Source organism: Pholis gunnellus (genome assembly GCF_910591455.1).
Source record: "Pholis gunnellus genome assembly, chromosome: 17".
Lineage (NCBI taxonomy): Eukaryota > Metazoa > Chordata > Actinopteri > Perciformes > Pholidae > Pholis > Pholis gunnellus.
Window position 1 is genome coordinate 14,011,123 of NC_136544.1, and position 27,554 is coordinate 14,038,676.

The following is a 27,554-nucleotide window of genomic DNA, read 5'->3' on the forward strand; positions in this document are numbered from 1 at the left end:
ACTTTTCAGAACAAACAATTTATTTGTTACATTTTGATTTTCAGAGTTAGGAAAGCAATGTTTTAGTCAAGCCTGACGTTGCCTTGCACTATGTATTGGCCGGTACCCAAAGCCCAGATATCATAATTGGAACTGAGAAAGTCAGATCGGTGCATCCCAAAAAGTATACAAAGCATTTACTTTTGATATTATAAGTAGAGCTCTAATTTGCCGATCATCATTTTGTACTTTTACTAATTTGAATTTGTACTTGTAATTGAGTATAGAAATATATCTCTACAGTGTGGCACCGCTACTTTAACTTTAAGTTAATGATTCAAATACTTCTTCCACCAATGAAAATGTCGCAACAGATTGTGGTCAATGACATAAGAGCCAACAAAAGATTTAATTTGAAAGCAGCCAACCGGAAGAGTGTATTTTATTCCTGTACTCGGGTGGGCTTGACACCTGTCCACCTTCTACCTCCCCACCTCCACAGGCCTGCCCTCTCTCCTCTAAACTAACCACCTACAACAAGTTTGACAGCTCAGCTTTTTTCCGTGCTCACACGCAGAGAGCAGCAGCAGCAGCAGCAGCAGACAGCTGACTCTCCTTCTCTGGACTTCTCTCAGCTTGTATCATTGGTGTTGGCATGTGTGCGTCTCGCGTCTCCTGCTGGATATGAGGAGTTTCATGTGTCCGTAGTTTTGGTCACTTTTCCCTGTTGGATTTCTTTTTTTCTTTTTCTTTTTTGTGGGGGGTGGCGTCGGTGTAGTTTTTTTTTTTATATTTTCAAATTTTTTTCTTAATCGGGAGTCGCGAGAGGATCTAAGTTAAACATGTCGAGGAGCGCGGATGAGGTGAACAAGCTCACTGAAAGTACATACAAGGTGGGTACTGGTGAGAAAACAACACGAGAGACAAAAACCCTCCATCTATGAACACATGCATTAGTTTACCACTTAAACACCTTCCATGGCTGTGGTTCAACTTTCCGGTGACGTTTACCAGCTGAAGGGGTTTTTAAACAGCTGGTTGAATATCAAACTGTTCACTGATAGAGCAGGCAAAGATTGAGTGAAGCCTAAACCCAACCTGGGATCTGTTTACCTTCTTTATTTGGCTATTAATAGAGCCGAATATACATCTGATGATAATATGTTATGTGTAATAAATGAGTGTTGCTGTAAACGACATATTTGAACGTTTAGGTTGTTGTTTTTTTTGTGTTGAAACAGTTTACATGAACAGATCTGACTTGGAGTGGCTTTAACAGACTATTAGTGAGTTTGACCGACTGGTTTTTGAAGAAAGTAGATCCACTCTGAGAGTTCCATTTCCTCATTAAAGTGCTTCCTCGGTTGATCAGCATCATGCGAAGTGCTCTGTGGTGTATTTTGGCATCCGTGCCATCCAGTAATTAAGCTGAGTCTACTTTCTAAAGATAAGTGGATGCTTTGAATGTGAATTGCTTTTACTTGCTTTGAGCTGCTGGATAGCTGGGGGAAGTGTCCCTCAAAACATAATCAATTGTCAGTTGCTTTTTATGGAGCAGCAGTTGGTTTCATTGGAGTGAATATTGAAATCTGACCAATAAGTAAAAAAGATTATGCATTAATGGATGTGAGTCAAATATCTACGGCAGTCCTCGAACCAAAATAAGTTGATTTAATCGACAGACATGTAAAATCTGAGTTTCTCCACAAAGAATCAAACAGAAGCACCACTTTACACCTTGTGATTATCAAAGATGTGCTCGTAAGGGTCTTGGAAATAAGTCGTTCAGCATGAAAAGAAGCATAAAACAATGACTAATCGACTAAAGACATCAAATTCGACAAAGACCAGAACAACCATTTAATAAGAGAGGGCAGCCCTGCACAAGTCCCACCACGAGCTTTAACTTATTACACTGTGTAGTCAGTCTGCAAACTCCACAGGTGGCAAAGTGAAGGTGATGGGAAGGGTGGAAGGGTGGGGGCTTAATTATTTTTCTCACAAGCATTTAGCCTTCTTGAGTAGCTTTTACCCGCTGGCCTCCTCTCAAGACAGCCCCCACAGCGCCTCGGTGTGATGAAATGCAGGAAAAAGACTCCGGGTTTAATAATTTAGCTGGCTGACTGAGTTGTGTGGTAAGATTATACAGCGAGCTCCTCGGCAGCCATCACCTCTGGCTCGCCGCTATAATCAACAGTGGCTGTGTGTTTACTTGATTGTCAGGGGGAAATTGTGGCCTAAAAGGCTTTTGTGTACATATTTCAGGATTTCGGATATGAGAGGATCAAAGGTGTCTTTTCCTTTTCTCTACTGAGATGGACAGCTGATGTGTCACTTATTGACAAAGGTCTGAATCAGGAGTGGGGGAGAAACGGTGGATTTCCAAAGTTGAATCATATCCTGGATTCTGTTCTTGGGTGTGAACCTGAACTAGGACATTATCATGATGTGTGACATGGAGAAAGAGCAGCTCGATAATTACAGAGATAAGTGTAAGACGTGATGATAGGTCCACGCTCTGGCATCAGGGCTGGTTGTTCTTCATGTAAAAACACAAAATGGTTTGTTGGAAAAATCTTCTTTTCTTCTAATGTTTCCACTGTTTCCTGTTTTTGTCATTCTTTTATTCTTCCTCAATCTTTTGTTTTTGACGTTCGTTCGTCAAACCTCCGTGTCATTTTCCTCGTAGCACCTTTTTGTCTTCTACGACGTTGTGTGTTAAAATCAAGACTGCTTGCATTGCATGTGAATGGAATTTTTGCCTAAAAAGGTCATAGGTCACGGCGCCTGTTAATGAACAGTCAACAGGGTCTAACATGCCCGTGTGCGTTTGGTTACTCACCACCTTATTCACATGCGATGTCACTCCGTCAGGTTGGACTGTCACCCACCTGTTGAGTCAGCAGCGTTACAACAACACAACAATTCAAACCTTGAATGAAATCATGACTAACTGTCTCTCCTCTGTGTCTCCACCCACCCAGACTGTGATGGACCAGTTCAACCCAGGACTGAGGAATCTGGTCAACCTGGGCAAGAACTATGAGAAAGCAGTGGCTGGTGAGCATGTGACTACGTTAATAATCATTCACAGTAACTCAGAGTTTCGAAAAACAAATGCTTGGAACTAGAAGGTTGAGAGTAGAATAAAGGCTTTTTTTGGGGGGGGGGGTACAGGTATACCTTTTATAGAGAATGTTTAGGTTGTTGTTTAATGTGTCTTCAACATGCATTAGGGAGCAAATATAACATTAATGGTAATTTTGTCGTTTTCCCAGCAATGATCCTGGCGGGAAAGCTGTATTTTGATGCAATGTCTAAGATTGGGGAGAATGCTGCAGTGTCTCCTGTCTCCAGAGAATTAGGTAAGTTTCCACGTTGCCCCGTCCTCTGGATCTCTACAGCTACTGTAGGAAATCTACAGAGTGTGGAGGTAGTTGCTGCTTAGCTGAAGCAGCTGTTTGTCTCACTTACGACCCCCGAGGCGTTTAACGTTGGTTTCCAGGGGTGCATTTATACAGAGTATAGGTTTAGTACGGCGGGTATTTTCTGGATATTCAGACATCAACAGTTTCTCATTCTACCCTTTTAATAAATGTGGCTTTAAAAAAATGTTAGTGTTTTTTATAGCAGTGCCTCACGATCAATAGAAATAAAAAAAACAAATCAATGAGGTAAACGGTAATAAACCCAAGATAAAGCATGGTTATATAAACACCATATAAATACCGCCAGTCATTGTTTTACAACGCTGCCAGCGTGAGCTCATCGTGCAGGTCAGCAAATTCCCAGAAAGTCCTGATAGCCGAACCTGATCACCTTTTTCTTCAGCCTGGACATGAGAGGAACCTGCAATGGGAACCTCACGGCTGCACAGAGTCTCATTTAGAAATAATGATCTGATATACAGCACAGCGAGAGATCCAAAGTATTCAACTTAATCTACAAAAACTCCAGACGCAGTCGTTCTGTTAAAGGCATCGCTGTACGAGTGAATAATAATGCACCTGGTTTTTTTTCATTGTCGAGATACACAAGCCAGTGGGCGCTGTAGCTTGAACACAGCAGCAGTTCATCTTTTGATCATTGCCAGCGTGCTGCCTGGGATCGATGTGCGTGCGGTGAGCTTAATACACTGGAGCGTAGGATTTGTTTTGTTTCTAACCAACTCCCCAGGCTTCAGTTCCCACAAGCTCATTTGTAGTCCAAAGATGTCTGGCCTCCTAACTCGCTGTCACTAGTGGCACACTTTGATATAACCACTGGTATGTCTCGCAGCTCCCCTGCTGATTAGGAGCAAAACTGCTAATTAAATTCAGCACGATGGGAAGAGCCACCTGGTGTATATCCTGGCACGCTTAAAGTGATACTCTACCCAAAAAAAACCTTCCTGAAGACTAACAATTTGTAATGTCCTCCTTAATGAAGAAATGTGGCTGTTCAGATTAATTTGATGTTGGCCGCAACAGACTCTAATGGTGACACGTTTCTTTTAATTGTGCAAAACAGTGTGATTATAACTGTTTTAAGCTTCCCTTCCCTTCCCGCCATCTGTTCAGCATGTTGGAAACAGTCATTGTTTCTGCTACAAAGACTTAATTGTCTGCAGAGAATATGGACAAGTTGAGAAGTTTACTCTCAGCCATGGTTAAATGTTCAACAGGGAGCTTTTTATGAATCTGCAGGTGGTTGATAATCAAAAGAAATCTAAATCTTGATTTTGGGTGGTTCATCAGTTATGGACTGTGATCTTCTCACATTGTGGAAATAAATAATGTCCGCTACATGTAAACATAAGGACATGACAGAAACACCAGTTTGCATTCTAGCTTTCAGTCACTGAAAATCAAACCGGCATGTCATGACACCATCTATTTTAAAGATGACAAAGACTTGACACTGCTGGATTTTCCTGTATGAACACATTGCTGTAAGAGGGCTTTTTTTCTTTTTTAGAGCAGTTTACAGTAAACTGGGTCCTCTTGCAACCTCTTGGATTATGCTTCCTGTAATAGGAAGTGAAGAGGAAATGAGGGGGAGGGACACAAACAAACAAAAGCTGGATATTATCAGTTTCCATCTCAGAGATTAAAAAACAATTACCACCTGTAAATTCCCCTTTTTTTGAAAAAATGAAAACTAGAAATGATACGTCCGACGCCATTAGCATTACAAAACAGTTTTAATGTGAGGTGAAGTCACACTCAGCCCCCTCTAATCCCTGTGTTACAGAGACAGACAGACAGACAGAGAGAGAGAGGCACATGGTCTCATGGCAGATCAGTTTGGTTTGAGTCGTTATGGGGGATTACGGAGAGCAGGGGGTGATTAAATACACACTGCAGACTAATGAGCAGACCCTTTAATGCATTGTAACCGGAGTCTGCGCTACACGTCTCTATAACCAGCCGGGATGGCCGACCGGTAAATGTGTTTTTCAAGGCAACAATAAGAATTATAAGGAAGCAGAATCTCCCTCTAGAAACATGAGGTGTTTCTCAACGAATAGAAACGTCTCTTCACCTTGTGAGCTGGTGGATGTAGTGAAGCTGCCCCGTCAGAAACCTGAGCTCCAGTGACGGGTAGCCAACCAGAAACCAGATACTCTTGAGAGGCATTGGAGGACCGGTGCACCTCGTCCTCCTCCCTTCTTCCTCTAATTCCTTTAGTCTCCCCTCTCCTCCTCCTCTGCCAGAGTTCAAATGTCAACAGCTCATTCATTCAAGCACTCAGGCGTCTCAATTGTTTCCTTCTCTGTTTCAAACCAGGAGCAGGAATTAAGATCTGAAGCGCCAGGATGTTTGTATTTGAGGTGAACCGAAGTGTCACTGAAGCTGGAAACCTAAAATATGTTGTTGGTTTCCTCAGATCGTATTTGACAAGGACCCTACAACTGTTGCCAAAAAAAAAAATCCCTGAAGAGTATTTAACAGCCTGTGAGACGCCATGACCGTGCAGCATTTTGTTATCCGCGGGGAATTCAATCCCATCCAATCTTGTCCTTTTTACAGCAGCAAAGGCTTTGCAGGCGCTTCATTGACACACACACACACACGCACGCACGCACGCACGCACGCACGCACGCACGCACGCACGCACGCACACGCTCGCGCCGTCCTTTGATGGTCCTGGCCCGATCAACTGGCACCGGGCCCACTTTACATAATCCAAGCATGTTTGCATGGTGTGTCAGGTGGCTCTCTCCCATGCCAGGATTATTTTGCCCACAGTCAAAAACAGTGGAGGAACTGTGGGCCGCTTTGCGCGCTACCAGCAAAATGTTGTTTACAAAATCAGCTCCAAGTAGAGAGGAGTTTTTTCTCTCTCTCTCTTTCTCTCTTTCTATGTTTTGCACATGTTCAGTTCTGTTCATTTCACTCACACGCTTTCTTAATTTGCCTTTTATTTATTCTACCTCATCTCTGCTCCACGGTAGCCACGGGGCTCATGGCTCAAGAATGGAGTTGGTAACATTTCTTCAACGTTTAATCAAGTCGTCGTTGTTCAGTAGTGATCAATGACATGACCTACAGTGCTTTAAAGGACAAGAGCACATGTACTGTAGCTGTTCTGTTGTACTCGAGGAACCATTATAGCCACAGTTTGGTCTCTAACCAAAGACCTCTTTGCCGTTTCACATTTGCGTATTGTCTGGCTCATAACGTAACATCCGAGCGAAAAAAAGTTCAACTTTAGGCACTTAACTTGCCGAATTTTCAGATGCTACCTTCTGTGTTTTGAGGAGCAGCTGTCAGCATTGCAATGTCGAATGTAAAACCGCTCCACAAAACGCAGTGAGTGCAGCCAGGACCCGTTTACAGCCTGAGTAAACAGGTCTGGAGGCAGCCCGTCTGGGCTGTGTGGGTTTATCTCGGCTTGGTTTTGTTAGCTAATGGCGGCGGATTGCTCCCGGTGTAATCCACATCATGACACACTTTTGCCGTCACACCTTGCTCGAACACCTGTTGCTTGGCAACGTATTACACAGGCCGTGACAACAATAAACAAATGAGTTTGAACTGCTGGAAAAGGGGAAAAAAAGCGACTGTTGATTCCTGTGACGTTAGCTTTGTGTCAGTGACATTACACGTTTGCATTGAATTCATTATTCAGACGTGTGGATGACTCACAACGTTTGGGTCCAACTAATAAACCTGTCTGTCAGGTATTTGACTCTATACCACACCTAGTGACATTTTTAAGATTACATTGTTCCTATTGAAAGATAAGGAAACTTTGAGGTCAGACGTGTCAGGCGTTGAGTCCTGGGTAGTTAGCCTGAACATTTTAGTGTCTGGTTGGCTTCTAAAGCAGCCTCCTGAGTAATGTGGTTAACCTTTCCTCAGACTCTGAGCCAGAAATCTCCACTTCAGTATTACTTACTTACAGGAAACTTTCCAGTTTCATTCCTGTCTATATTCTGAAGGTTTTTTACTGATGGGTTTGTTCATATATCATTTACAGCTTGATTCATTAAACAGTTTATTCCTAAAAAACTAATATTTTAACAAAATAAAACAAGAATTTTTGTCTTTATCCCATGTTCAGATTTAGATAAGCTAATATTTAATAAGATAATTGCTAATATGCATATTTAAACTTAGAATTTCAGAAATCTTGTAATAGGAAATGTACGTAATCAACTGGCGAGGTTTCACTGTGCTGACTATTCCTATTCACCCGTGGTATCGCCCCCCCTCCCCCCTCAGTCCCTGTCCTCCTGCTCTGTCACAGGGCAGATCTACTGATCTGTTTCGGTGATCTGTTGGCCTTTTATCTGCCGAGCTGTTCGAGCTGCGCTGAGAGAAAGAGCCAGGTCGCCACAATGCAAGGTGGGGCGGTGAGAGACAGAGAGGGGAAGGGCTGTGTTTACATGCTGATGAATGTACTCGACACAGTGATGCATCAGACTGGCAGCCTATTGAACGGCAGTCAGGGATTTGCGTTGTAAATTTTGACCCGTCAGAACGCTGTTGACAAAACGGAAACATGATTTTCGTTTTCTTAGTTCCACTGTAGGAAGTGGCACCTTTTTTAAGAAAATACTTACTGTACTTATATATTGGTCTACAGCATCTACAAACATGGAAACATTGAATGACCAAAGTATTGTTTATTCACCGGGGCCCGGGTCTTCTATTTCTATACAAATGAGCTAGTTTATGTGCTCTGAATCAGAGGCCACTGTATCTGTGAAAAATGTGGCTTTAACAAACAGCTCAAGGTTACATCACTATCTACAGCGCTACAGCACAGCTGTACTTGTTGGCTACTGAAGAATGTTTTCTTTTTGTCGTGACATTTGCTCACTGCGCACAGAACATAAACTCCTATGGGAAAAGCTCAGTGCGGGTAAAAAAAAAAGACAAAACATCCGGTATCAAGTTTCCATTCTGAACATTTGCATCCTGCTTTTATATCTAGACGTCCCATGAACCCGCGGTAGAGAGACAGTCGTCATTTTGTCATGTATCCTACATTTATCTATCTACCAAGCATACGCTCTCTGTAATTCTAACTGTAGTTTGAACAGCAAGAGTGAGACTCAAAGGACCTTATAGGAGCTATTTAGTTGTTGCTTAACTCATAAGTAGTGTTGTTTGATTATTCTAGATGTTTGCTTATTTTAGATTCAAAATTCTTATATATTTAGATCTTTTTTTTTTTTCTTTGCAAGTTTGTTCAGGTTCGTTATTCATTTGTTTATTATATCTATTTTTTTGTTTGTGGATTAGGTAACACTGAGCACCTACTGTTATATATGTAAGTAGGCAGGTACGGACCAGTATGCACAGAGGTGGGCCTTACTATAAGAGAGGCAGCGATTTCTTTGTTGTATCATTTGCTTGCTTGAGAAATAAATCACAAGAAACGCAGAAACTTTGCATGGACTCTGGACCCTTTTACATGCGTGCACCACATACCTGTGGTACGTCAGGGGCCCTTTGACTTAAGTTTGATTTAGATTCTTCTGACAAATGGCCGCTACCGACGATCATCCAAATGATTTGCTGACGTCCAAAGTTACTGCCAAACATCAGCTGCTGTAGCGTTGCTGATTCTCCACCGTTCTTTCTCTTCAAAGTGAACCTCCGTCTGAGCCAAGACAAGTTAGCAGAATCGGCCCACACGCATCTTTGCAAACACACACATTGTTCCTTCATGTCTTCTGAGAGGTGTTAAAGAAGAGTGTTTGTCAAGGGACCAAACACTCTCTCTCACACACACACACACACACACACACACACACACATACACACACTTTTCAATCTGAGAGAAGCACTACCCAGGCCACAGACAATATGTTAACAACAGACACAAGTCTGCATGAAGGCCATCTGGTTTAGAGTTACTGCTCATAATGCTGCAAACATTGACACTTGGGTTTACTGTTTGTCATTATTTAGTGGTTTTGGAAAAGGCAACTAGTTTGTAATGTATTTGTTTGTTTTCATTAACAAATTAGGATTTGTGAATTCAATTCTATTTTTCAGTGTTTTTATGATTATGTGTGTATCGTAGTGGGGAGGTCATCAAGTAATATATCTATCATTTTCCACATCATGCTCCATAATCCTAATTTGATTGCCTTTGTGAGCAACATGCAATAACAGAAGGTTGTGTTTTGTGGCCGCCTGTTATCTGAGCTCTTTTTTTGATTAGCCAAAGCAGTAGGTGGTCCAGTTTTTCTGGTCCGGCCACATGTTTTTATTTTACTTTCATCCCAGTGATGGAAATCCTTTTTGTAACATAATCTGTAGCCGGTGACATTTGATGGTTTTTGAGGTTGAAAATGACGCACATCCTTTCTCAGCGATGCTTTCAATCATAAACTGTATACATTGTGTATACATTGTGTTTATTGTCATCGTACACATTTGTCACTGTCAAAGCAAACAACACCAAACAATGACATCACTGCCAGCCTGTCCATCTTCTGACGTGTGTGTGTGTGTGTGTGTGTGTGTGTGTGTGTGTGTGTGTATATTTGTATATAATCAGTATATATTCCTCTCTGTGTGACAGGTGTAGTGCTCATGGACATCTCCGAGGTCCACAGGAAGGTTCATCTGGAGCTGGAAGAAAATGTGAGTGCTAGATATGCTTTTGCACATTCTTCCTGAAAATTCCTGTGTAACCTAAGTTCTCAGTAACTGCGTTGCCTCCCCCAAACGCACTTTTGTCAGTCGCTCTCTGAAACTGTTATTCAGTATATCAAGACAACCGCAAGCAACGCCTCAATTCACTGAGCACCATTCAGTGGAACACACAGTCAGCCAGGGGCTTTCTCTCTGCTCCCTCCCCACCTACGTTAACCTGGACCGGTGTAACACAAAGAGGTTGGATGAGGAAACAACAGGTTTGGGTTGTAGGAGCACCTGTTGGTTTTTTCCCTTGCTGAGAACAGGGGGACAGGCCTCAACATGCCCCGGGAAAGCATCAGCTGGATCTGTTGCAGCCTAATTTAGGTTGTTAGCACGCTCACAATAGAGTAGAGCCGCAAACACTGACTATTTTCATTATTAATTCATCTTTCAGTTGTTTTTTTTAATGCAAGGATAACGACCCCTTCACCCGGCTTTATCTTAAATAAGGTGCTGGAAATATCAATACTAATCGTGACATAGTTTCATCATTATACCACAACAATTGGTAACATTTGCATTGTTAATGGAGCCTTTTAGATCTTGGAGTTTGAAAATAACCTGTTAAATCTGAACTTTGGGGGCAGAAAAGTTGCGAGGCACTCCTCTGAGAATCAGCGAGTGGGATGACTTGTTAATGGACTCCAGCTGGTGAGTCACAGCATCAATTCAGGTCAGAGGAAAAAAAATGATGGAAGAAAAACCTCTCACAGACTTCGATGAGGGTGTGTGTTGTGTGCGACAAGGTCTCCGGGGTCTTCTGTGTGCGCTCAGTAATGGGGTCTTCCGATTCTTCGGCCCGCCCCATGTGGGCGCCGCCGCTGCATCGCATCAAGGCTGCGGCGATGGAAGCACTTTGACACCCTCACACTAACGGGAGAGCGTTCGAGAGAAAGGAAGAGAAGTCCGTGGGCATTCCCACGCTTTGTTTCTGACTCATTCATAAGCGCAACCTCGGACTCGGCTCTAACCCCCGCACGTTCGCCCAGATACTCTCTAAACGGTCGCTCTCCGTTTCTCTCTTTGGGACTTGCCATGTTTTCTCTTTTTCTGACAGCAAAAGCTGAAAAAACTGCAGCACTTCATCCTCCAATCAAGTTTATAATCACAAGTTTGTCTTCTTCCCCTCTCCTCTCTTTGGTCCCTCCTCCTCCTCCTCCTCCTCCTCCTCCTCCTCCTCCTCCTCCTCCTCTTCGCCTGTAGTTCAAGAGGTTCCACAAGGAGATAATATCCGAGCTGGAGAAAAAGACTGACATGGATGTCAAATACATGACGGTAAGTAGTTTCTGTGCACGTGCATGTTTGTTTGAGTGTCCATGTGTGTCCAACCCCCCCCCCCCCCCCCCCCCTCATGAGAACACACGCTGCCATATAAAAGTATGTTTTGTTATGTTTTTGACATGTCTGCAAGTTAAAACATTTGATTGTCGTTAGTTGTGATCATGAACAGGACGACTCCTGTTCATTGAGGAAGCTCAATGAAATGAGGGTTTCATTTACACTCAAACATCCTGGGCAGCAAATCAGTCCTATAATTTCCTGTCATTATGACTGCAGGCATAGCAATTACTTTATGCCCTAATGGGAGTTATTACTGCGACACATCACAGAAGAAAAACAAGGTCATATTTTCCATCAGCATCACAAAGTCAAAACATATTGACGTCATGTTAAATTTGTATCTTCGCCAAATGGCAGATGGAACCAACTTAACACGAAGAGACATAATGTGTTTCAGAAGTGGTTTATTCTATAATACCCGACGGCATACTTGATAGTGTCATACATGATGTTATGTCCAGTGATGACTTCAAACTGAGGTATGGACATAACTTTTTGAAGAAAAAAAAGTCACCAAACTTTACGCAATTGAAAAGTGCAAACTCGCTCTTGATTTCTGCCGCCTGACGAATATCAGGTCGGCGTTCCTGCGCTCACGTGTATTTCCTCTTTCCTCCGCTGCAGGCCACGTTTAAGAGGTACCAGATTGAGCACAAGATGAAGCAGGACTCTCTGGAGAGATCCCAGTCCGACCTGAAGAAGCTGAGGAGGAAGAGCCAAGGCAAGAACGCCAACAAGTACGAGAACAAGGAGAGCGAGGTGAGATGGACGTACGCGCACTGACGGGACACGTGACACATCGCACACACGGACGCTCTTTGCGTGTTCGTATGTGCGCAGACATAATTACACAGAAAACACAATCATTCACGAAGCCCGACACCCGAGACGCACCGCGTCAAAGACAGTGTAACAGTAGTTGGGGACGATGTGCGAATCGTCTGTCTGTGCAGTCATGCAGGAGAAGATCTGTTTGTTGTTGGCTTCTTTTGTCCGCTCCACGAATACGCCCGCATGCTCACTGATAAGAGGAAGCACACACATGCACAAAACAAGCGACCAAACGAGGAGGGTTGTTAAACATTTGACCAGAGTTGCAGGATATAAACTACTTTACGATCCAAACACTTATTTGCATAAATGCATTGCCAGTGCTGCACCGTCTCCACACTCAATGGCTGCCAGTCATCATGACAAGAGATAAATGTGTGAAGTGGACATTCACTTGATGCATTAAAAGACAAAACCTATGGTCTAATAGTTGAGTAACATTTGTTACCTCAGGTGTTTTACCTGCAACAATTAATCTAAAAGTCTTTACAGTCAGGTGCAGTTATTACATGGTGTCACCAAACCCCAACAGTGACTCTGTAGAATGAGAAGTTTAATGTCAAAGCTGCGACCATGAGAGGACGGCGGCCTCAGATCTCACATAACCTCACCGACCATCGATCCATTCAGTGTGTGTGTGTGTGTGTGTGTGTGTGTGTGAAATGATTTACGATTTAGAAAGGGTCATTTTTCAAGCATTAATATCGAAAAAAATACGAAAGTTCACTAGTTTCAGCTTCTTAGATGTATTTACTGCTTGTCTTTGCTATATATCATAGTAAACTGTTTTCTTTTGGTCAGACAAAACGGCACATTTGAACATGAACACTTTATCACAATTGTTATTTATGTTATAGACTGAATGAGACCCAAGTTACTCAGTAAAGGAAAAATGTGCAGCCCTAAATGTGTCTGTTTTAACATAATCTACGGTGTATTTTTACATAAATACATGTTCGAGAACATGATGAACTCTTTCTCCCGTTTCTTCTAGAATTACAGACTTTTTTCCTCTTCTCTCCTCTATTCTTCTCTCTTATGTCTCATTCTTTAGTTTCCTCGTTCCTCCACGCTCTTTTTTCCCACTATATCTCTATCGCCTTCTACGTCTTCTGTTTCCTCTCTCTTTCTCACCTCTCCTCTCTCCCTCACCGTCACCCCCCCCCCCCACAACAGCCATGAGTCAGTTTGTTCGCTCGCTGCTGTGCTCACTTATCTGATTCAAGGCCAGGTATTAGGATTTAGGGGCAGACACAGTTGGGCCGGACGGACAGACACGGTGTCGGGGCTTAGAGGCAGGAGTTTACAGCAGCAGAGGATTCACCAGGAGACACCAAAGACACTTCAACGCCAAGAAACGACCTGTCTGAAATCAGAGATTTATTTTTTTAAAGAAAGGGAGAGCGCTGTCAAAACTGTCAAACAATTGATAAAAGGTTTTACCCTCTGTACGTAAGATAAACAAAGATCAAGACGGGAAGTGTGATTTTCGTTTTTGAAGAAATGTTTGTTTTATCTCTCTGTTGCCGCCCTACCTATAGTAAGACTCTGTGTGTGTTTGTGTGTGTGTGTGTGTGTGTGTGTGTGTGTGTTTGTGTGTGTGTGTGTGTGTGTGCGTCCCACTTTTTCCCCTCATCCACTTGTTGGTAGAAATGATGCCGCCCACCTCTACAGTTCTGAAAAGGTGTTCTCGTTCTCCGTCTCTCTCTTAATTCTATTCCATTCAAACGATCCTTATTGGCATGAAATTCTGCAGTTTTCCTCGCCAAAACAAAACAATAATACAAATTATAATTGCATAGTCGAACATTACAATGAGCTAAATGAATGTATGTTATGAATATTTATTTTAACACGGTGGTAGTCAGTTGGAAACACACTGTAATGTAGCTAGTGTGGCACGCTCACCTTTCCTCTCCAAGGGCAAGAATATGAGAATTTATGATAAAATCTTTATTTAATATCCGATGTTTTTGTAATTTTTGCAGTGTAGAAGTAACTGCTCGTTCAGTCCTTCATCGAGATGTTTAAGAATATTGGGCTGAAAATGTATGATTGGTATGCAGTCAGTCAGATTTTATCACAAATACTATTTAAAGAGTACAACAGTCAAATACTTATACTGGAAGTCGGCAAAGCAAGATTACGCTTTAGATTAGTTTTGGACGACATTAAAGGTCAAGGTTTTAGTTAAGTGTCCGTGGTCGTCATAAACCCAATCTGACTGTTGGGTTACTGGTTACGTTCTTTAAAGATACTGCACAATAGTGAGTTGATTGTGTTGCAGTAAAGCTTGTAGTTAGAGCAGCAGGGTGAGATTATGGGATGTCGGTGGGGGAAAAAGCAACGGCAGCAAAAGAGAAATAAAGAGACGGCAGGTGTGTGTGCGCGTGTGTGTGTGTGCACATCTGCTTGTTTGTTGACACGTAGCCACAGAGATCCGCGTCTTATCATCACGTCGGGTATTGGTCGAGATATCAGCGACTCTAAACGGAGGAGTTCATGTCAGGACTTCCTGGAATTAGAGAGACGGACCGATTCACGTTCGGTCAGGCAGACAGACGACACTGTTTGGACAAGGATGACATCACCGCTGCTCAGAGTCACTTTTGCCTCTGAATGCATACACAGGTGTGCAGAGGTTTTTTTTTTAATATCCGCTCAGTTTTTATAGAAATAATTCAGTAGTATTGTTCGTTTCTGTTTGAGTTATGAGGGCATGTTTACTCTGTGAGTTCTACACCCAGAGGAACAGTTCTACAAACATTTTGGTGGAGTAATTGAATAAGAATTAAGCATTTTAATGATGTTTATTTTTGGAGTTCACATTAATTTGGTTACATTTACTAACATTCTCCTACCAAGTGGCTGCCACGTTTCCATGTTAAATATGTTTGATGGGCATAAATGCACTAAACCCACCACAGCCTCCTGGTAAATAAAGCCCTCAGCGATTTATCAGAAGAGGACGGTTGTAAAAACTGAATAGAGAGGGTGTGTGTGCCACTGTATCAACAACCGTTATGGGCGTGCCAATTCCGGGCACTTGGATGAGGACGAGGATATGGATCTCAGCTGTAGCTTTGACAATGACTCAGGGACAAAAGACGATGTTTAAAAAAAAAAAAGGGTCTTCTTTTTACTCTTTTTGAGAAGAGGTTAATGTGTGTTATGTGAACGATTGGTTGGAAAAATCATACAAATGCATTAAATGAGCCAGAATTCAAATCCACACAATGATCCTATGTAGGTAATATTTGCACATGCTCACAGCTGGGCCCTGGATATTAATGGTAACATTAAAGGTAAAGACATTGTGTGTTCACTTTCCCAGACATGCACAAGGACACACGAGTCAAAAATCCTTTCAATAGCCTTCTGACCTTTTTTTTTTTAGAATCGGTGTAGATAACACATTCCCTCCCTACAACTGCTGTGTTTTGTTCCTGTTGCTCCGTCCTTTCACTAAACACTCAAAGCAACCTTATCTGTCAGTGCAGTAAACTGTAGTCTAATAATACCTTTCCCCCTGCAAGAGAGAGATTAGGGTATTCAGAAAGTAAACCTGCTCCTTTTCATGCTATTTGCCCTGGTTGGGTTTGTGCACAGATGGGCAGTGAAAGGGACTAGATGGCTTCAAACCATGTGGTGGGAGAAGATAAGACATGATGATCTAATTAAGATGGTAGTTTGTGAGACCGAGGATAACAAAAGACACACTAATGGATTTCAATCTATTCATTTTGACTTATTATATAACTGTTCTAATATTGTATTATGTGTGCTTTTGTTGTCTCAGTGCCTGGAAACGTTGACAAGCCGTCAGATGGACATGCAGCTGTTCATCGCAGACGGCTGTAAGGAGGCTCTGCTGGAGGAGAAGAGACGCTTCTGTTTCCTGGTGGACAAACACTGCATGTTCTCCTACCAGTATGCCTCCTTCCACGAGAAGGTACAAGTCCCTTCTGCTCCTCGTTATGTCAGAATGAAGTCAAGCTTTTCCTTGTGTGAACGCTTTCGTTACAGCGTTGCAGTGGAGGCGTAACGCGATCTTTACGTTAGACCTAATGTGGCTTTGAAAGGGAAATCCAAATATGTCGCCGAGATAGTACATCAGATTATACCGCACGGAGACAAACATTCAACGATTTTAAAATTTGAATCAAGACCCGAGCTTGAGCAATTTATTCCTCAACCCCCGATCTTGGTACTCTCCATGTTGCCATAGTGATGAAAATGTGTGCACCGTTTCTGCTGATTACTCATGTTTTTTCTTTTAATATCTTTTCTTTGCGTCCACGCCTGCTGGACAGGCCAGAGACATGCTGACGGCAAAGCTAAACAGCTGGCAGGACCGGTGCAACGACGCCTCCGACATGCCCGACAGCATCTTGTCCATGATCGACGGACTGCGCACGCCCGTCACCATCACGCCTCTGCCCTCTCCCTCCCCGTCGCGGCACAGTATGGTACGATGGGAGGCACAAATAATGTCCTCGCGCTAGATATGGCGCTGCCTTGTGTGTGGTAGGACACAATATCTCAGCACATGTAATGACTGCGTCCTTACAGATTAGAGGATGTGATTCCTGAAGCACTTTGCTGCATAGCTTTGCATATCAATGAAGAGAGAATGGAGTACCTTTAAAATGTGGGGTTAGTATGAACACCGTGTATGTTTTTGTAATCAAGATAAACTACATGTATTAAGCATGATGTAGCTTAATTTGTCACATCAATGTAATTATGTTTAATATGTTATGACAATAGCCAGTTAGAATGACTTGTTTATATCTGGATCGGTGACGTTTACTGGGTCTTAAATCAAGCATCTTGCTAAATATGCTATAAGTTAATGTTTAGCCTTTAATGAGGCGGCGACTGCGATCATTAAACAGTCAAATATAGATAACAGTACTGGCTTCACTCCCACAGTGCTAGTAGTGCTAGGAATAGTTTAGGTGAGCCAGAGAAATAAGCAAGATCTCCCTACATTTTTGCATAATTTTGTCATAAAATGTGGTCTGATTTTTTTTTTCAAAGTCACAATAATGGGGAGGGTACATCTGCCTGAAATAGTTGGAAAAGTTGGAAAAAGAAAGTGAGCCCTTGGTTTTAGTAACTAGTTCAACTGTATCTTGCAGCAGTGAGCTCAGCCAGATGTTTCCTGCATGTGTTGATCACATCTTTACCTTGACCAGGAGGAATCTCAGATCATTTCCTTCGTACGAAACTGTTTAATTACATTGATGTTTCAGGACTGTGGCTCTCCTTCAGTTCATCGCACAGAATCTCAATTGATTTGAGGCCAGTTTAGAATATCATTATTTGGGTGTTTATTAGTTTGTCTATAATAGTGTGAATTCTGCATACATGCAGGTCATTCACATGCTAACGTTTTTCTTTAATGTTGTTGTGGCAGAACATGTCCGCTCCTCCGGCTCCACCTCTGAAGGCTCAGACCAGTCCTCTGGCGAACATGTTCACCCAGGAGAACAACACCACCACCACCACCGTAACCAGCACCACCATGAACAGCATAGGTATTATGGCATGGAATATGGCATTGGTTTTTAATTTGGCACCTCTGTGCCGTGATGACTTCTGCCAATAGATCCCCTCAAGGCTTCACACTGTTTATCTTTAAGCCTGTGCTTTTGTGGAGCACCCGGCATGAACTGTCTGTTCTTGTTCCTAGAAAGAATAGCATCTGTTTCACTTGGATCTGGATTTGAGTATCACTTTTGTCTATTGCTGTTTCGTTGCTCTCTCGGCGCAACAGAGACGTATTTCAGGATGAGATGGTTGTAACAAATAAATGTGCATTATAAATGATTAAACAAGCCTTGGCTGGGCTGTCATAACATTTGCTACAGATATTTAAAAGGATACATTCTGTTGACTTCTCCTTCGGTGCCACCACAAAGTTGATATTTTTGCCTTGTATTGAGATATCGTGAAAACTATTGGATGGATTGTCGTTCAGTTCGGTACAGACGTTCGAGTCGTTGTACTCTCACTGTTGCTCCTCATCATCATCATCATCCTCGCCTTTTCTTCCTTCCTCACTCCCAGACCACGGGAGCAGCGAGGATCACAACATGGCCAGGTCCGTGTCCGTCGCCACCGGCCTCAACAACATAGTGAAGAGGCCGCGAGTGCGCACCATCTTCCCCCACACCGCCGGCAGCAACAAAACGCTGCTCAGCTTCGAGGAGGGAGACGTCATCGCACTGCTCATCCCCGACGAGAGAGACGGGTGGATGTACGGCGAGCTGGAGAAGAATGGAAAGTGAGTGTCTGAATTATATGTTATTAAAAAAACTAAGATTACCCAAATAAGGAAAGGCATGCTGTTCTGTTCGTACAGTGCATGTATGTACTTCAGCTACCTTATATTTCACGGAGTATAAGCAAGAAGTGATTCCTTCTGATATGTGGATTTACAATAATCGCCTACACTTCATCATGGCCTTCATCATCCATTGTTTTATTTGCCATGTTCCTCCGCCCTCCTACCGGTTAAGATGATTGACACGAGTCGGACTGCGCCAGCCAGATGGTCCCTCGTCAGATTGTCATGCTGACCATGTCCACGCACTCGCACAGCTCTCGGCTCACCGAGTGCTGCCTGACTCACAGATAAGGAAATCAAAGCAAAGTGTGGCCTGAGGGTTGGATGTAGGATAGCGGACTGGAGGGAGGCGCAGGGAGAAGTTCAGAGCACCACCTGCTCTCCCACACAGACGGGGCAACCAACCAGGCCCACTCTCCTCCTCGGGTCTCTGATGTCTGATTTTTTTTGAAACAGGGATTTGATCTGACATCCAGGAAGTGTCGTTTTTAAGTGTAATCATTCATCAGGTTTGATCTTTACCACCATCAAGAGAGATTACCTGGCAAATGTAGAGTATATAAAACTGATCAAGGGGCGGAGAGGAAGTGAGACTTTGGTCATGCTGCCAAAGCTGTGCAAGCGGGGCGAGCTCGAGCGTCCAAAGGCTTAAAAAGTGTGTATCGCCGTGTTTATTAGATCACAGCGTCTGACGAGACGAGCTCTCCGCGTCCTGCAGGAGGTTTGGCTTTTATGCGTTTGGGTCTCTCGCTGGGTTTCTCCCTTTTGGCTTATGTCTGCTTTGATAGTGTTTCCCGGCAACTCGCCTGGCAACACCTAGACTGATTCAGATACCCACACACACACACTGTTGATGGACTGAGGGATGAATGTCAGCAAATGAATAAATAGATACTACACCGCGGCAACATTTGACAAATAATGACATGTGACCACGCGTATTATCGTCATGGTCACTTTATCATTCAAGCAGGCTCGTTAGAGTTTTGCTTTCTCGTCCAGGAGAAGTCAGTTGGGGAAAGTTAACACCCTTGGCTACCAGCACTCTTGAGTTGTCCTTGAACCAGGTTTTTTTATTAATGCCAAGTTGTTTCAGTGAACCTGTCCAGTGGGAAACCTTTCCCTTGATAAATAAAAGCTGCTATTACTATGAGTGAGATTGAGTGAGGTGTATTTTCCAGTAGGAGTCTTTATTTATCTCAGGTGCACAAAGGAAACATTCATTTTCCATGCCAGAAGTGCAAATATGAACATGTATCCACTTATATGTATGTACTGATTACGTACAATCTTGTACCATAACGGCACAATGACACACAGTCCTTGGTCTCAGCTTTTGATAGAGTCAAGCTGTGACTCGTTTTTATTTTCATAAACCTTTTCATTCTCTCATATAAATTCTTTTAAATGTGTTTTCAAGCACTAAGTGTTTTTTGTTTTTTTATCAGATCAAGGTGAGAACTAGTTGGGGCACCTACATTTGGTGAAATCATTTGACTGGCTTCATCCCATTGTTCTCAATGTGGTTTTCAACTCCATAATGAAGTTATTTTGGTGTGTGTTTGTGTGGGCACGGACAAAAAGGCTGCTTGATTTTTATCTTACTGAGGCCACCAGAAAACCTCAAGGGTCTCTGCAGCCTGACTCCGATATCGACTCATTTATTAAACAAGCGCAAAGATTCATTCAAGCTCCAAACAAACACTAATCGCGTGTCAGCTCCGCTGCTTTGAGATAAGACCTTCACCACGAGCCCTTGATTCAGTCAAGTCATTGATTTCCTTTTGCTTCTTATAAAAGATGGAACACAAACGGTACAATAAATTCCATCAAATCAAAAGGCATTTGAAAAGGTAACCTTTGATGATCTCCGTTTACAAATCAGAGCCATCCATTCCTGAGGATGTCTCTGCTGTGATGAAGTCCAACTTCAACCACACAGTGTATATATACAGGTACTTATAATAGCTCTATAGCATCCTCACAATAGTGTGGGAAAAGAAGCATACATGTGTCTTCTGGTTCAGAGATAGATGAAGTCATTGCGTTGAGGGCCGACCAGCATAGCTCTTTGCTAATCATTTAGAGAGGCTTTCGGATTCCTGTGCAATGAGAGCCGGTTGGGCCGGCTGGCAGCAGGATATACCTCCAGATGTAATCATCCCTAACTTGGCTTCTCTGTCTTTGTCTGTGTGTTGCAGGAGGGGCTGGTTCCCTTCATCTTATTGCCGTGCTCTCTCCGAGCCTCTCGTGAATAACAACAGGTAAGGAGACTCCAGGTTCCAGCTAACACACACACACACACACACACACACAGCAGCAGGTTTCATGTTGCAGCCAGCTGTATTGTTGGCACTGTTTCCTCTAGTTACTCATGTTAGAGTGATAATCTTTCTAATCCTATGGGGGACTCTCCCATTCCTTAACCTTTGATTCCTGTTGTGCTTATTTTGTTTCCTCAATCTTCTAACCGTATGAAACCTTTTCTGTTTAAAAGAGTTTGTTGTGTTACGTTATGTAACGCAGAGTGAGGGATGTACTCTTTGAGGAGTCATACACCCTAAAACAATGTTTGCGTGTATTTTGCTCGTGTACATTCTGTGTAACCAGCGAATCTGTGTAACTGAAATGGATCTAAAATGTCAGACAAGCTCAGCAAAAATATGAGGAAACAGGATGTTTTGTGCTGATGAATAGATTTAGCTGCTGATGAGAGAGAGAAGGTTCAGTGGAGTCGACTCCAGCCTTTTCTTCAAAGAGACTAATCCCTGTCGGATTAATTTATTAGATCTTAATGTGCTGCACCTCCCAGAGAGAGGCTGCCAACCAGCTGCCACAGAAAGTTTAAAGTATAACCGGCGCTGGGGGACACAACACGCATATGCATCCTGGTCCCTTTGTCCTTATGAGGACCCTCCACTGACTGCATTTAGTTTGTGCCCCAAACCTTATTTTTTTTCATCATGCCTATAAGCCAAACAATAAGTAACCCTAAACCCAAGATACAGCCCTTGAAGATGGAAAAACAGGAGTACACACACATGCAAATTAGTTTGAGTGGCTTTATTTCCCCCCTTTTCCTGCTTCCTTGTTCACTTCCATCTTTCATCCTTTCTTTTCCTTCATATATCTGTTTGTAATCCGTCCCCTCACTCTTCCTCCTCTTCCTCCTGCTCCTCCACAGTGTGTCTACGGCCCCGTACCGCAGCAGAAGTGTGGTCAACCTCCACCATCAGGACACGGAGACGGACGAGGCGACCATGGTGCTCCCCCCAGCGGACTACAGTGACGGCCCGCAGCGCAACGCCATCAAGAACAACACCGGCACCGTCGCCACAAACTACAACCACAAGCACTCCCCAACGCCCTCTGCAGCCTCCTCCTCCTCCTCGTCTGATCCCCACACGGTCAGTCAGTCAGTGGGTGGTTTGGATCACGTCCGTTCATCTGACATTTTCACACTTTTAGCGAGAGGAAAATGTTCCGTTTAAAGAAGTTATTGCTGTAAGAAATGTAATCAGCCCGGAGCACCTTCTGTCTGCTGTCAGACCTTCCTGCTGTGCTGGCACAGTCACGCCGTAGCGTTGTGATAGAACTGGCAATGTGAGGCTTCGTCTCACCTGATACCTACTGTACCCTCAGCTGTGCAGCCTTATCTTGACTGCTGATGACAGTGCGTGCGTGTGTGTGTGTGTGCGTGTGCGTGTGTGTGCGTGTGTGTGTGTGCGGTGTCAGATGAGCTTTTTATGTCAGCCTCGGAAACCTGACCACAATCTGATAGACTGTCTGTGTCGGCTGACATACACAATACAGAAATGCTGTAGAAACGACTTCTATGGCGTGAATATCTTCCGGACAAATGCATGTGAGGCACAAGCACATACTGCCGAGTAATTATTGCTTGAGGCTTGTTTTCTTAAGAAATTTAAATACTGAATTTAAATTTTGAAAAGCATACCAAAGCAGGGATTTTCTTGGCTCATTTGAGGCTAAGGTGGGACATAACGTTGGAGGATGGCACATTTATTATAAAGACAACAACGGTGTTGTTTACCTTTTATTGTATGTGAGGCTTCGGTTGCTCAAACTGCAGCTTATTTGTGTAAAAACCTCCAGTCAGGTGGATTGGAGACTTTAAATTGTCCATAGGTGTTAATGTGTGTAGAAACTGTTTTGGTTGTGTGTAACTTCCTGTATCCAAGGGATAATCTGCCTCTCACGCTGGCCATTTTAAGTCCTTTCCAGCTCCCCGTGACCCTGAACAGGACATGTAGCTATAGAAACTAGGATTTTTTGACTGTCCAAAAATCACCATGAAGACCCACTTTAGATTTAGATAAATATTTTTTTTGGGGAGAAGACAAAAAGACAAAATATCAGATGTATTAGAAAGGCTAATGCAAGCTTTACTGCAGGAAACCTGTCTTGTTTTCCAAAATTGCGGTTCACCCTCTCATGGTTGGTGGGGATGAAGACAGAGGCTGAGAAGATCCTGTGTTGTTACAGTCGCTTCTCCAGTAAGAGGCAGTGACATTGGGATAGAGATGAGAACTGAGTCTGGGTCAGCAGTGCACAGTACCCCCAGATAATATAATGATGACGCTTTCTGTGCATCCTCACAAATGGCAACACAGAATTTGTATTTAATATCATCATTTCAGCCAGCAGCATGACTGTAGGTTATTACTTTACGAATGTTGTCCCGTTTGCAGACCATGCAAAGTGTCAACCAAAGTTGCGGCTTTACTCTGTGAAAGCTTTTGTAGTTTGCCTGCTCTGGATGAATGTAAATGTGCTGTGGTAGGTCAGGGTCGGAAGCACCTGCTCTGTCTGCTCTATCGCATACACAACCGCTGCACTACATCACATGACACTTCTCTGGTCTACCTGGAGACTTCTGACGACATTTGGCACTTTTCAAACCGGATGATTTATGCATGTCTCCCATTTAAAATGTTCAAAACATCTCACACTAACTACCTCTTACTCAGCCAGTGTCAAGGCAAGTGGATGATAATCACGTCTACCAGTAGAGACTCACTAACCCCCTACAGTTCCCTATCAGCTGGGAGATTTAAGTGATATATTGTACATGCCGACGATGAGCATTCATTTCCTGAAGTTTACTGTAACCTTAACTTACCATACGGACTAGAATTGTCAATATAATATAAGTGACTGCAAGTTAAATCAAGCTCCATGTCCTAAAGCTATTAATATACTTAATAAATGTTTATCATTGCACCTTATTATTGCACACAGTGTGTTTTTTCAACCAAACACACTGACTGACAACATAATCTATATATATATACAGTATTTATAGTAGTGGTAGTAGTTGCAGTAGTAGTGCCAAACATTACTGTGTGTGTGTCTGTGTGTGTGTGTGTCTATGTGTCTCGGCATTATGGTGGAATTCCTCTTTTGGTGAACCCGACACCCAGCTTCCCTCTTTTTCGCTCTCTCTTCGTCCTTTCAGTTTCTACAGTCATTGTTTATCTCAACATCGGCACTTTTGTCTCGCCATCTTCAATGCCCGCCTCTCCCTCCCTCCCTCCATTTTCCGGGGAAAATTACGTTCACTTTCAGGGAAGTTTATCCTCCGTTCCATCTTTACAAACCCGGTGCTTTAACTCATAACACACGCAGATCTCAGAATAGACTTGCGGATGGAGGAACGTTGCTACTGTAGTTCTGTAATACTCTTAATTTATGCTCAGTGTATAAGTGGGAGGCTGAGGCTGTGTGCACATGTCTGTGCTTGTGTGTTGTTGGGTTCGTTTGGGGCTTGTGTGTCTGCAACATTCATGGACATTATTGTCAGCATGATAAGTGTGATTCATCACTTTTTGTGTGATAAACTTTTTAGTATGGTCAAGTGGTAAAGCGTGTGTTTCCTCTGCACTGATACTGGGAGGAAGTCAGTTTAATTTTCCCATAATATTGTATGATGATCCTGACCGTAGTGTAAATATCTATAATAAAATCTGAAATCTACCAGCGCTATATTCACATATTTCCCCCATTTTTTTTCTTTCTCCAATGTTGTGGGTTGGTTCAGAGACGAATAGGGGAGCAGAGGAGGGGAGAGGAGACAGGAGGGCCCGGGGGAGGTTGGGTTACCCTGTAATGCACCGTCACCATGAGAAAGAAATGCACCCTCACTGTTTCTGTGCTTTTCGTCGAGAAAAAGATAAGGACTCACAGGAATGAATGTATGTAGAGGATGGAGGCAAACAGAGAGGGAGAGTGATGTGAGAGATTGAGATCCACAAAGAAAGTAAAAGGAGTAGAGACGGTTTTGACCTCCAAGCTGAAAAGTTACTTGTTATTGTTTTTACTCAGAGTTTAACAGAGCAGAACGGAAGACATTCATGCTGTGAATTAGCATGTCGACTGTACATGTGTATGTTAAACTGCAGTACAAAAGCAGAGAGACACTCAATGCTGTTTGGAGAATAGATTTAAAAAGTGTGTACGTGTATAAAGAAGCGTGTCCTTTAGCAGCCATGGCTGCTGCTACGTGATTTGTAATCCAAACATCTGTAAGAGGAGGACAGATGTTACATTATTTAAGTCCTGTGGGGAATAACAGCGGTCGGAACTGTGCCAAGACTGAGACGCTCTGTACAGAGACATCAGTCACTCTATCCTCTGCTGACCTCTTGTGGAATGTCTGCAGTACTGCAGGTTGATAACTGGAAGAAAAGGCCAGCAGAAGGGAAGAGCAACAGTTTATCTTCAGCACTTATGCTGACAAACTGTTTACAAAACAGTGTCTGTGTCCAAAATGTCTCCTTAATCCAGTCATTCACTGCTCCCTGTATAATAGACACTAGTGTACTTTGGAGTAAACTGAGATTTCTGACAATTGTGTGATTTTTGTAGCAGCATTCACATACATTTTTGTTCAGTTGTGGGAATTTACTGGCAGAACATCAAATAAAATTGGACACCAAATGTAGTGCACTATATAGTAAATAGGGAGTGATGTAGGACTCAGACTGTGGTTACATTCCTGGTGTGTTTACAGGATCAACTTTTCTGGCTACAGCAGAAAAGCAGAAACTCCAAACTTTGTTGTGTTGACTGTGTGTGTGTGTGTGTGTGTGTGTGTGTGTGTGTGTGTCTGTGTGTCTGTGAGAGTGTGTGAGTGGTCATTTTAGATTTGCTCCTTCTATTTCCCACTTCCCAATCACTTGTGTTGTTTAGCTGTCCCTCTCACACATAGTCCCCAAGATGTAACCAAGAGTGCAAGATCAGCATAGCTCGGATGATTTCAGGTGGGGAGGGTCACATGCACTTAATTGAGGATGTACTTTAGGGGGGTAATGGCTTTATCCCTCAATATTCTGCTTTAAAAACATATATGTCAATCCTTTTTAAATGAAACTTGAATTTCTGTTAAATAATGAGAACTGTCTAAAACAAAATCCTCACCTTCAGCGGTGAACCCTGCCCTAAACGTCATGCATGTGTTCAGGCTCAGTGAAACTGACTTTGGCTTGTCAAAAGAAAACTTTCTGTGGTTAATTGTGGAACAGACTTGAATTTCCAGAAGGTCCAGATTCCACACACTGTCCCGTGTTATGACACAGCTGCCTTTCCCACGCCCATCCATTTATCCAGCATGTCTAATCCTTCAGCAGCATAAAAAATATATATATGTGTGTGTGTGTGTTACTGTACATCACACGTAGTAGAAAGGGGGATGGTTGAGGTGTTCATAGTGCCAATGTGTCATGGTTATATACTGTGTGTTACAGTGAGTGTTGGCCTTGTGATACTCAGCCTGTGTTTTCTCCACAGGCAGTGCAGCCTAACGGCACCTCGAGATCTCAGCCTGCTTACCTCGCGTAAGTCTCATAAGCACATGAACGGGATGATCTGCCTTTTCTCTCACTCAGACGTGCACTCATCACTCGTCTCTGCTGCCTTTTTCACAGGGGAGGGAACCCGTTCGCCACAATCCGGCTACGTCCGACAGTCACCAACGACCGCTCCGCACCGGCCATCTGATCGGTCCACATTTACACACGACCCTCCGCTCCCGCAAACGTCTTGTCCGACCTTCCTGTGTCATCTACCGGGTGACGTGCAGCTCTGCCCTGCCTTTACCGTCCAGCAGCGTCTACTGGTCTGGAACCAGACAGAACTCAGCACTGAGACAACAACAAACAAAAAAAAAATGCCATTTGAATCTGGGAATCCCCTCACTGCTGCAAACTCTCACGCTGAAGTATTTTGGGACCGTTTTTATTTTCCAAAACAGATGCTCACATATTTAAGATGTATATGTTTTCTATTTTGTCCCTCCGTTTGTGGTGGTGATGTTAGAAGGACCACATTCTCACCCGCACTTGAGAAATGGATGAATGAAAACGGTCAAAGGAAATACGGCGACGTATTTATGCTGTTTGATGTTGCTTGTTCATCGTCAAAATGACTGTTAGAAATGCCATAGGACAGTAGAAGAACGAACTTTAGAGGACCTCTGCATTTCACCTTCAGGTCCTTATTTAAACGCTGCATCTTAGTGTCGATGCTGTGATGCCGACTGTTGCCGCGAGGAGAGAAAAATCACTTCAAAGAGATGCCTTCAAAAATCGTTAGTCCCTCTTGTATATACATTTGTACAACATATGCTATGAATATTGTCCTTTGCCATCTAGACAGGACTTTTGCCTTAATGACACAAACATAACTACTGTTCTTCAAATTGTGGACGATCACCTCATCTTCACATCGGCAGTGCAGTCATTTCTGCTTTAATCATTGCACATGCAATTCTAAAGACCAGTCCGTAGACTTGTTATTGCTCCACATTGCAATCTTAATAGAATGTGCTGTATGAAAAATAAAGATTTATTTCTTCCAAAAACGAAACCTTTTTTTTTTTAAAC

At 43.0% G+C, this 27,554-nt stretch overlaps 1 protein-coding gene across 1 annotated transcript; it reads left to right on the forward strand.

Annotated features, from left to right (window-relative positions):
* The first annotated feature begins 564 nt into the window (after positions 1-564).
* Positions 565-27,520, forward strand: baiap2l1b (BAR/IMD domain containing adaptor protein 2 like 1b). Its single transcript, XM_079177867.1, has 14 exons — positions 565-872; positions 2,964-3,039; positions 3,258-3,344; positions 10,006-10,067; positions 11,328-11,399; positions 12,090-12,224; positions 16,096-16,248; positions 16,610-16,765; positions 17,719-17,839; positions 18,372-18,588; positions 20,853-20,915; positions 21,836-22,058; positions 26,461-26,507; positions 26,598-27,520. The coding sequence occupies exons 1-14, from the start codon at positions 822-824 to the stop codon at positions 26,668-26,670; spliced, it is 1,536 nt and encodes a 511-aa protein (XP_079033993.1). The 5' UTR covers positions 565-821; the 3' UTR covers positions 26,671-27,520.
* The last annotated feature ends 34 nt before the right edge of the window (positions 27,521-27,554 follow it).

Bases quoted from the DNA above. Each gene is read 5' to 3' on its own strand.
- baiap2l1b (XM_079177867.1), top strand. From the start codon at position 822: ATGTCGAGGAGCGCGGATGAGGTGAACAAGCTCACTGAAAGTACATAC. The intron at 3,345-10,005 runs GTAAGTTTCCAC...TCTGTGTGACAG, and splicing joins TCCTGTCTCCAGAGAATTAG to GTGTAGTGCTCATGGACATC. The intron at 16,249-16,609 runs GTACAAGTCCCT...CCTGCTGGACAG, and splicing joins ATGCCTCCTTCCACGAGAAG to GCCAGAGACATGCTGACGGC.